The sequence below is a fragment of the Taudactylus pleione genome, unplaced genomic scaffold (genome assembly GCF_031769625.1).
Source record: "Taudactylus pleione unplaced genomic scaffold, aTauple2 ptg000005l, whole genome shotgun sequence".
NCBI classification, from domain to species: Eukaryota; Metazoa; Chordata; class Amphibia; order Anura; family Myobatrachidae; genus Taudactylus; species Taudactylus pleione.
Window position 1 is genome coordinate 25,934,338 of NW_028284408.1, and position 12,102 is coordinate 25,946,439.

Below are 12,102 nucleotides of genomic sequence, written 5' to 3' on the forward strand. Positions count from 1 at the left end.
GTCTCCCTGGTCTCCCACTGCAGCCCAGCACACAACAGCATGTGTGCTGGGCTGCTGACAGGTAAAAGGGGGGGTCGGACCCGGGCTCCCTGAAAAAGCCTGGACCTGGGTAATTAGTAGCCATTCCCCCCCTCTCGGTGGCCCTGAGTACAAAGACTATTTAATCAAGTCCTACAGATAAGATAATACATGCTTGATTTGTGAAGAGGATGTACATTTAAATTGTTAGAGATTAGTTCTCTTGACATCAATTTAGTTTGTGTAGATTTTATTTTAAATATGAAACAAAGGAGGAGTTTCCTATTACCTGTTGTTGGCGGGCTGGTTTATGCTAAGGCCATTTAATTATCTTCGTTTGGAAAGAATTCTTGTTCGGTTTTACTCAGATCCTGGAGTATCTCATCAATGCAGCTGTTTAGATCAAACACTGGTTCTTTTTCAGGTGTCTGGAGAATGTTAGACTGTTCTCCTATCACATCATCTTTCAATGTTACTAGTGGAGATTCTGCTGCCATAAAGTCTGATGCAACCCCTTCTTCTCTACTTTGCCCATTTGTACCTTCACTTACATCAGACATGGATATTGTTTCTTCTTCCTTTTCAGCTGCACACAATATTACTGTGACATCAGAGTCTGAGGTGTCTGAGCTGCATGAGGTGGCACAGTCACCTGGTGCCTGTTGTTTTGAGATAACCGAGTCACAAACAGGCTTCTCCAGTTCCTCATCCGTGTCAGAATCTGGGGCAGTGTGACGTCTGATACGGGAAACAGCTTCCCTTAGATCTTTGGCAAAGTAATTAAGCCTTCTAGTAAATGTTCTTACCATGGGCCGGGGGGATGTTTGATCTGTTTGACGATTTAAGCAATAACCAGTACCTATTAGCTTACTTAGTGCCTGGCATGGAGGATCTGGTTCATTGCTTTCAGTAGGATCTGCAGGACCGAGAGCAACTTTCGCATATTTGGTGCTTTTTACTTGCCCTCCAATTGTAGAGGGGTGTTGTTCGTTTGTACTCATGGGTAATAAAAGTCTTTCTTCTGTGTCATTCCCCTTAATATGACCTTGTTCCTCCCTAGCGTCTACTAACATACACTCAACTTGTTCTTGCTTTTCAGGGACATGAAACGCTAGAGTTCTGGATGGTGAACTACAGGTTTGTTCATCGGGATTATACCCCACATCCTCCAGTAGCTGCTCATTCATGGACATTTCAGATTTCATATAATCAGAAACTCCACTTGGGGATTTAGTTATATCATTGCTGTTCTCCTCCGGCAAACATGAGTCTACTTCTATCAGAGATAAGCTCCGATGATTTGGAAGTGGTTCTACATCAGATGCTACTGTTGCTGGATTTTTTACATTTTGTATCTTGATATTAGGTGGTTCAGCAATGTTTGCATTTTGTATGTCAGAAATTAATATATTTTGTTCAGATTTAAATTCATCAATGTGTATGGTGGCCTCATTGTACAGTGATCCTTGGATGTTCATTTGTACACTATGATCTTCTGCCTCTGGAGAAACTTCAGGCACATCAGCTACCTCTAAAATACAAGGCATCTCTTTATAACTCCTGATCTTAGATTCTTTTCGGTTATTATTTATATTAGGTTTCTCATTCAATACTTCACATTCTTGCTCATGGGCTCCGGGCTCTTGATCCGCATTAACAGCTTCTGTCCTAGAGCAATTTATTTTATGACGATCTACTGCTTCATTAAGGGACTCCAATTCCCCCATAGAAAGCCCCAGAATACGAATTGCTCTTTCCTTAAGGTTTGGAGCTACTTTCTCTTTGGTGAGCTTGGTACAATGTTGAGCTTTGGAATGAGTCTTCTGCAAAGAGGTTGTGTGTGTTAAATTTAAAAAAGGCTTTGAATGAGAAGACAAGTGAGGTATTCTCTCATTCCTATCAAAACCTGTAGTGTTAACGTTGCTGAAGAGGCTATATTCTTTTGAAGCTCCATTATGTAAGAACGCAACCTGCTCCATAATTGGTGGGAAAATATACTCTGCTCTTACAACAACACAAGTTGCATCTATGACAAACAACCCATCACTTTCTTTGGTTGATGGAAGCAAAGTTTTCTCTGAAACAGCTTCTTTTGGTTGATTTCTTTGCCCGCCCTCATGGTTATGTGTATTAGAAGGCTCAGATCTCCGTGCTCTAGAAGGATCAGATTTTATGACTGGTCTTAGGTCATCTTCATGCCTCCACTGGTTTTGATTACGGCCCCTGCCCGGAAAAGTGCAGATTTCAGGTTCTCTCCACCTAGAAAATTCTGTATCCGGGCTAGATATTATTTGGTTTTGAGAGTCAATACGAGATATTTCTTCCTGTTTATATGTTTTCATAAAGTCTTTTTTCAAGGGAAGAGTATGACTATGCCAACTGTACTCACCTCTATTTGAGGAGGAATTTGATGGGCCACTTGCTTTTGATTCTTTACTTGACATAACTCTCAATGGTCTTCTCCACTCATGTCCTGGTTCATGATGGTCTGATTCCTTAATCTTTTTGTAATCTTCCCCAATCCTATTATCCATACTTTTTAATTTCCCACTTGTATAGCTGAAACCCAATTCTCTTGGCAGTTTTACTCCATGCAGGGGAATTGGTGGGCGAGCATCAAAGGGTGGCTTTGGTCGCTGGCTACGATTTTTTCTTCTGGTTGTCTCATTTCCATTATGTATTCCTTTGCTACTTATCCTTGGCAATGTGTACGGCATTAATGGCTGTCCCTGTGAAGGTATGGAAACTGTTTCATAGATCATTTCACCAGTCTGTAAACCCAAATCAGATTTATTTTTGTGGAAAGCAGGTACACTTGTAGTGAATGGAATACCTCCACCTTCCACAATTTCATAAATGTGATCAAGAAGGTCATCAGCTTTAGATCCTGTCCATGTGCTATAGGTTTGAGGAAGCTTTCTGCCCTGAATTATGTTCTGATATGTTGCATCAAATTTTTGACTCTCCTCTACTCTGTCCTCTCCCACATTTGGGACAGACAGTAAGTTTACCTTGGATGCTTTAGGGCGCTTCACACTATACCTTGCCATTTTTTCTCTCCTTTCTTGAAAGTTCTCACTGTCTTTCAACAGTATAGATTGATTAACTCCACTTTGATTAGATTCTCTAGTATGACCAAGTTTTTCATTATTAATAGGGAAGGTACGATGTGGGTAATCATAAGAAGGTGGTGGAACATAAGGTGGGGGTCCTTTTCTTTTTCTTATTTGGGGACAGTTTTCCTTTAAATCTTCTTGCTTGTAAACACCATGACTCATTAATGAGCCAAGTGCCATGTAGGTCTTACTTGTTTTGTCTTGTAGAACCTCTGCGTTGACTGCAGTGGTCAATCCTGATTTAGATTGTTTCATAAGCTTAGACCACCACCTTTTCTTTTCCTGAGTTTTGTCTTCAGCGTTTGCCATAGGCGATTTTATTTTTTCTGACTGAGGCAGCTCCACCTTCATTGGTTCTGATGATTTCTGCAAAGCCTTAGGTGGGTGGGCTAAAGGTTCCCACTCCTCATGCTTTATTACATTCACTTTATTGTCCAATGTATGCTGAGGCTCCCATCCTCCGTAGAAGGAATCTATTTGTGTCAGCTTCCCTTTATGTCTGCGTTTAGTAGATGGAGAAGAGGTCACCATTTCTGCATGGGCCTCTCTGGGCAACTTTTGTCTTTTTCTTTCATGATCTAAAGTATTTTTCCTGGATATATCGTTGTCCCAGTCATAATGGAATTGGTCTCTTACTCTTGCATCCACATTCTGCTTCATTCTCCCCTTTGTCATGCTTCTAGTTTGCGGAGGGACGATGGGATCCCAGTTGGTAGAATCTTGCAGAACCACATTCTGTGGCAGTCTGGAGGTAGTCCATAGTCTGTATGGAGACTGATCCCTCACTGGTTCTCTGTTAACAAACCTGTGACATAAAATAATAAGTAGATTATATTTTACAAATGTGATATCAGAACAAGAAACACTCACCTCCCACACACACATGTATTTTACAGTAAAACCTTCAGTAGCAATACCTGTGCTCTGCGTTCTTATCCATTCACCACACCATTTTTTCATTACTAATAACAGGGCTTTTCACTTCTTTGTCGTATTCAGGGAAGGGGTTTACTTGGAAAAATGTAACATTTCTCCACCAGTGCCCCTGATTAGTATTAGAATCACTGCCCCTACACAGAATCACTTCCCCTACACAGAATCACTTCCCCTACACAATAGTATGGGGAGAGCGATTCAGAATAGAAAGGAAAATTCTTGTTTCTGTTTCGCTTCTCAGTTTAATTTCGTCATCTGGAGAAGAAGCGTATTTCGTGTCCAGGATCCGCCCTGTGACATGAGCAGATACTGGATCGCAAAGTCCTGCCTTTGCATATGCAGTGTGAAGACAACTTATTGGACTCCCGATATTTCAGTCTTTGCACTGCTTGCAGGGATTGCGGAGGGGCCACTTATCGAAGGATGTGACCGGACAGGTAAGTATTACTAAATGGCTACATAGCACCACTATATAATACATAGATATGATGCGCTAGAGCATGGTAATTACCGGTAGCCACTTCATTTTCTAGATGAATAAAGCCCTTATAATCTTTCACTTCTCTAGAATTCACATAAACAGGATTTCTTTTTTTTGTGATGCTGTATTAAAGGAAAGCAGTATATATAATCTAAGTAGCCAGCCATTTTCCCACTGAAATCTAACTTTGTATCCCCATGTGGTCAGTAGGCCCCTTCTCCTATTATAAGCTATGGTCACCAATATACAACATTCCAAGGACACACTAGGGTCCTAAAAACCACAATGAATGGGGCAGATAAGTCAAAACAAAGCTAGGAAGGGCATTCCTGCTATCTAGTTGCTGAACATTATAATTTTGTGACCAGCCCAGTTTTTATTTTATTTTATACTGAAGCTTTTTAACAGCAGTTACAGAAGGGTGTACATAGCATACAGATTAACTTCAGTGAGCCTTAAGTAAGACCTTACAGGAGCAATATAGGATCAGCGATATACTTATATTGTAAAGAACAATGGGAGACAATAATACAATCCATACTGAAGTAGAGTATAAGCAACGTGACACACACAATGATATGGAAAGGATTTTCATCACGGTCAGGGGCGTATCTGTAATGGGTGCAGGGTGTGCGGGGAACACGGGCCCCTGGGTCCAGGGGGGCCCCGCACCGCACACCCATAATATTACTTACCTCTCCGGAGTCCCACTTCGGCGTGGGGGTCCGGTGCTGTAAAACGACTGGAAAATGCCCGCGGCAGCCATTTTCCCGGTGACCTGTGCATACATTATAGACTCTGGGCACACTCTAGTGCCCAGAGTCTATAACTCCGGCGCTGGCCGTGCACAGCTCAGTGCGCTGCCGGCCGCCGGGCGGAGAGGAGGGGGCCCGTGTTGGAGACTGCACACGGGCCCCCTCCTCTCTAGAAACGCCCCTGATCACGGTTATGTGAATTATCTTTATATGGGGGAAATTATACATATATATATATATATCCTTCAGTATCACAGTTGATGCATTAGTCAATAGAATTATTTTTTTTGTTATTTGTTATGGTGTCCAAGATAATGTCATACACATGTGTTTGTGACAGATATGGATTTTGGTAGCATTTTTAAATAAAATCACCATTCATTTATATATTCATTGGAAAGGATGTCTTCTCATTAATAAGTTGAAGTAATCACAGTTATGAGGTGCAATTTTCCAGCTTGGCAAAAAACATGTGCGGTGTAAAAATAAAGCAGAATTTGTATAGTACATACAAAAGCAGCCAATATCTGCCCTGCATGCAAAAACAAGAAGCATTTCCTCTCACTGCAACATAACATTATTTTGGTCAAGGTGCAAAATTGCCCCGTCTACGTATTTGTCAACTTCAATAAATAATTTCAAAGAGATTACTGTAGTAAAATGTATGCGTCACGTTTATCATGGAGCATCGCGAGAAGCATGTCCTGCTCTGCCAAAGGGACGTGTCTAGCTCTACCCATGAGGCATATCTAGCACCATCAAGTGAAACCTTTAGTCAGAGTATTTGTTTTATTTTTATTTTTAATCATTATAAAAATCCATTTATGCCAGGTGCAATATGTGCACTAACAAACCAACAATGGTGTGTCTATAATTCTGCCGTTTCATCCAATTTTAGAGAAAAAACAAAAACATAGCAACCAAAAAGAGAACATAAAGCGCTGAAAGAGAAGATTAAAAAAAAAGAGGGAGAGGGAAGGAGGAATAGAGGGGCAGACTCATGGATCACCTGCATATGAATGGTAAAGGGTATGAATCACAGAGGTCCTGGTTTAATTTTAAGGGGGAAAAAAATAAATTAAACGCAGGGGAGACCTGAAAGTGGGAGGTCCAGGGCTTCCATAGTTTAGTGAAACTCTTAGAGGAACCCCGCAGAATACTTGTCATTTGTTCCATAGAGTGAATGTGCCAAATGTTCTGTTTTTTTTCATGCTGAGGCGTTAAGACATCTGGCTGCCAACACCATGTGACTAAACAAGTTATATTGATGATGAGTTGCCTCAGGGACACATACTGGCAAAAGAAAATATTTGGGAGTAAAAGGGACAGAGATGCCTAGTATGGAGCTAGCAAGGGGACAAATTTCTTTCCAAAAGGGAACCAGCTTCAAGCAACTCCACCATATGTGTATAAATGTCCTCGTGTCCAGTCTGCAATGCCAGCACAGACTAGAGATCTCGGGGTACATTTTGTTTAATCTATTGGGGACATAATACCACCTGTAAAGCAATTTATAGGCATTCTCTTTTATGCGTACACATATAGAACTAGGGGCCACATTGGAATATATGTCCTCCCCCAGTCGTCACTATCTAATGTTTCCCCTAAGTCAGCTTCTCAAGCCCTCTCATGAGAAACTCTCTCCCCAGGGCACGAAGATGTGAGTTCCGAGTACAGTGCGGAGATAAGCCCTTTAGTGCTGGCCCCCCTAGAAGCTAAGGACTCAACTGTAGTGAGGAGTCTTCTAATGAGTTGAGTCATTGTGGAATGAAAGTGTCGGATTTGCAAATATTGGTAAAAGAATTTGTAAGGTATAGAAATTTCAGTACAAATATCAGAGAACGAAGGGAAGGATGAAGTTTGAGTAATATCGTTCAACAATTCAATTCCGCAATTATGCCAGCATTTAAATGCAAGTGGATTACAGCCTGATTGGAAATCTGGATTGTCGAACATTGGGATCAGGGGGCTAGGATGTGGAGCAATATTATGTCGGCAATTAGCAAAATCCCAGATAGCCAAGGTAAGGGAGATAACAGGATGATGCCAGGCTACTTTGGGACGGGCTAATCTAGGGAGCCATAACAAGGAGGAAATAGAATGCAATTTCAGTGCAGCAGATTCAATCGCCACCCACATTCTCTCAGCATTCGGTCAACTCCACAGCACACATTGAGCTATTCTAATCTAAATACAAGTTAAAGTATATTAAACAAGTAGTCAATAAAAAATTCAGGGTAAGTATAATTTTACTTATATCCTGTAGTTACAGAGACTGGCCACTGTCCCAGGAAGCAGAGAAGCAGTCACAAGTCGTGTGGCAGTGTCTCCTTAGTAATGAGTACATGGCACTGCCCAGCAATGTCTTATGCCAGTGTGTCATTGCAAACGTCCATGTGCAACCATCATTTTTCGGAGGGTACACAGAATGCAGGAGCTTTGCCTGCTCAAACGGGAGTCATGTAGGTCTCCCAATAATGCTGGAGTCTCCCGGACATTCAGAGATTGTATGCAACTATGCCGCTTTAGCTGGACTTACTCCTAGCCCTTAATATTCAGTTCACTATAGTTTATGGTGTTTATAGATTCATTATTCATCATTCAGTTTAGTTTGATTTTGACTAACAGAATGTAAAAAGTGACATATTTTGAATACCAGGTTATTGCACACTGCAATATGATTAATTAATTTATGGCTATAATAAGACAAGAGACAGGAGAGATTTTACATTAACTAGGGCTTCTCAAGGAGTACTTACAAGATTAACCTAAGTGATGACAGAGTCAATCATACAGTATACTTATCAATGTGTATCCTGACTTTTTGGTCGCAGTTCCATTGAGTAGTGGAAGTGAATAATGCACACCTACAGAAGATGCACGCCACCTGTCCCATGGGCATCATTTTTCGTTTATAGGTATAGGTCAATGATTTCCAAAATTAAAAAAAAAAAAAAAAGCTCTTACAGGTTTATTAGTATAGCATTTTCCTCTATATCATGGGCCAACTAAGCTGCCTGGCCCCAGAGTAGTCATGTGTTATTAAAGCTACACCATGGTTGCTCAACTTTCTAAGTTCGAGGCACCCTTAGAGTCTCCATAATTCTTTCAAGGCCTTGTTAAACCACTGGCCACCACGGCACCCCGGTGAGAGCACCGCGGCACCCCAAGGAGCCGCGGCACTCAGTTTGGGAACCATTGAGCTACACCTTTAATAGCACTGATTTCTCAGAGAGTTACATTCACTTGGAGCTTCCTTCTGGCAAATAGAGGAGCTGATTCAAACCCGATGGTTTACGTACAACTCAGATGGTGGATGGTCTGCGCATGCACCAGATCCGTAGTACACAAGTGCTGTGATGCAGCTCCAGTTGCGGTGTTGGGGAAGCCACAACCTGATTGACAAGCTGTGGCCTTTTGAGAGCGGGGATGTTATCAATTTCAGAAAACATCTTCGGATGCAGCCCTTAGATCGGCAATGTGGGCAGTGCCTACAGACAGATCCTGCGGCATTAGCATGCAACTCTGAATCATGCCCAGAGCTCCAAGCGGACATTCCAAACATGCAGGGTTCGGGTTTGTTTACTCTTGATGAAGTACAGTGATCCCGGGAGCTGTCACGGGTATTGTATACCATCTTAATATCCAAAGCCGGCATTGTGCCTAACCTTTTTTCTTTTAATGGTACATACAAATAGAATGTGTGCATAAAGGTTATACATATACTGTATGCCACAAGACAATCTGAGTTGTAAGAAAGGATTTTTTGAAGTGAGCACACTGGAAGACAAACTAAAGGCACACATCTAATCAAAGCAGCTATTTTCAGTAAAACTGAACGTTCATCGATACAGACTACCTTCAAGGAATTTGTAGTATAAATAGATTCAGCAACATATGTTCACATTAATTATTTTCCATTTTATATTTTATTCTTTCTGCTGGTATATTATTTATTTTTAGATATGTTTAATTCAATATTTGTGGTTATTACAAATTAGGGATGTGTTCAATTAGTTTCGCACATGCCATACTTTTTCGCACGCCGGACTTTGCCTACAATGCGTATTTTCGCCGCGGAAACTTATTGTGCACGCCCCCGCTATTCGCACTATTCAATTCCAAAACACGTGAAAACGCAACTCAGCGAATGCAAACCAGGCGTAAAATACTGTCAGATTTGGGGAAATTAGTCTGACACCCCCTAAAAGATGCACTAACATTGGGGATCAATGTACATGCTCCCAAATAGCCCTAATAAAGCTATTTGGGGTACTTAAGGTGTGTCAATTTCCCCTAATTGGCGTCTTTGCACTAGTGGTTTTTTTTTAAAATAAGTAGTCTTGTCAAATTTGGGGTACTTGAAAATGGGTGCAAACTTGGTTTAAAGTCGCTAAATTAAAGTATTAAAAAACGCACCTTCAGCATACACCTGCAATCCAAAAAACACCTCACCCATACTTGCAGACTAGGCTATTTTGCTAGTTTGTAAATTTGTACCCCCACTTTGCACTTTTTTGCCCCCTTTTTCTTAGTATTTTTTTAGGGTGTTCCAAGTTTTTCTTTACGCAGTTATCCTTTGGGGGGCAGTCCCAAGGGTGCAGAGTGGTTTTTCAACATTTGCACCCCTAAATACCAATTTTGCACTATTTTTCCACACCTATTCATAATCAAATCTTTTTCGCCTATTACATTGCTTTGCGTTTTCACGTATGCGAAAAGCGGATGCAATTGAATGCGGCAATACTTTTCCGACAGCGGAAAAGTCACAATCGGCAAAACTTTTTTGCGGATTCCGACTTTTCGCCGCTAATTGAATACGGCCCTTAATTGTAGACATTGTATATGTTTTATATTATTATTGCAATCAATTAAACCTTTTTAATATTTATATTGGCATATTTGCATATGAATTGACATCCTAATACTCTTATTGCACTGTTGTTACATATATTATTAGTTTTTTCTTCTTTGGCTTACTACCATTTTTTTCAATGGCAGTAGAAGATTGGGTGCATAGAGATACACATATATATTTCTACTTTATTTATTTTTCTAGATATTTAAAAGTTAATTCTAAACAGACAGTGTGAATTCTAGTCCTTCCAAGCACCACAGGCTATCTATTAATTTATGATAAGCTGATTAACTCATGGCTTAAGGCACGCATCCACTAGAAGATTAAATTTAGCCAATGAATGCTAACGATATCGTTATTGTTCAATAAACGTTCGCAAATCGTTTGAAAATCGTTAAGAAAAATGTCTTAAATGACCAGTGATGCGCGCTGCCGCTGGTCATTTAGACATCATTGGGTAAATATGTTGTACAACCTGACGATAACGTCAGGTTGAGCATGTTAGCAGATGATTGATGTGCCTACACAGAACGACTGCTCATCAGTGTAGGCACATCAGTGACTGACAAACGACTGCGCAATTACAATGTCGTAATCGTGCAGACGTTTTTATGTCTTTAAGTGGATGTGTGCCTTTAGTCTCCAACTTCTGGTCAGTCCAACACTAAATATTGATTTATATGAATTCCACCATTGCTGTTTTTAAACTGAGCCTTACCCACATACAGCTTTTAAATGCAAGTACTGTACAACCCAAGCAGCAGCTGCATTTAGATATAGACCATGTGGATAGGGAGGGGTGCTACAATAAGTTATCATAAAATTAATAATAATTAAAAAAAAAAGGATACATACATTTAATGAAAATGAACTGAAAACGTGGAATATAGCATGATGATCAGTGTTGCTATACATGGCATGCCAATGGTTTTTTTTCACCAATTAATTTGGAACAATCACTGACCAAGCCCTTATCTAGGTGCGTAGTTGTACAGGAGTGTTAGGGTAGGTACAGTATTACCGGGGGGTCATACACTGCCAGGGGAGGGATGGGGTATAGTACACGTGCAGCACCCCATATATATGTACCGTAACAGGTTGTAATGAAAAGACATAGAAAGGTGATAAAAGATAACGCTTGGTAGCTAATTGTCCAATGATTTCAGGATTGCTGCCAGCATGTAAAGATTTGTCACTTGGTTGTTTTCTCTCACATGCTTTTATGCAGTTATGTCTGTATCATGTATGTTTTAAATGTTAAAAGGTTTTAAAGATGAAATTATTTCCAAATGTGGGTAAGCAGCAATAATATTGTCCATAGCATTAATGATTTTATCTCCTGGAATCATTTGGGAACTGTGCTGTATCTAGTGGCTTACTGTACGCATGATACCATTCATACTCGTATAAAGAGTCTGTGACCTGCGCAATTAAATATTGAGAGAACTGAAGAGAAATCTGCGTGTTTTCAAAGCGTGAGGAACAGCCCAGGTTAGTGCAGCAATGTGACTAAGCCACGCCATGTGTCGTTATAGCTCAATCATTTATGTCTTTTTTGCATACGCTAAAAGCACTAGGTACACTTTCCCTGTACACCACTAGTGGATTTACATGCTATAGCATTGCGAAATAGATGCTAATCTGAAAAAAAAAAAAAGCATGGGACCATAGTCCGTTATGATGCACCATACATCATGTGACTTTACACTGCCACCATTGCGAGAAAACGACAATTCTAAGTCCACCGGGACACTACAAGTCTTTTGTTATGTAGCTGCAGTGTGAAAAAGACGCTGTGTGTTGCTAAAAAAAACCTCAGTGGAAAAATGTGAAATTGGATATCCGTGGTGACGCGTCTAAGTCACCCCAACATCTCACGCCATATGGGGCAATAACGCTAAGTAAATATGGACACATCTGTAGTACATGGATGTTGTC

The 12,102-nt window shown here is 40.6% G+C and overlaps 1 protein-coding gene across 2 annotated transcripts in view; it reads right to left on the reverse strand.

Annotated features, from left to right (window-relative positions):
- Positions 1 to 12,102, reverse strand: part of DDN (dendrin) — a 41,615-nt gene that overhangs the window by 13,342 nt on the left and 16,171 nt on the right. For both annotated transcript variants that reach the window (XR_015879407.1, XM_088479817.1), the window contains exon 4: positions 308 to 3,939. Coding sequence is in view for 1 of the 2 variants with exons in the window: in XM_088479817.1 (XP_088335943.1) it covers positions 342 to 3,939 (3,598 nt within the window). In the remaining variant the exon portion in view is untranslated. The remainder of the gene's footprint in view (positions 1 to 307; positions 3,940 to 12,102) is intronic.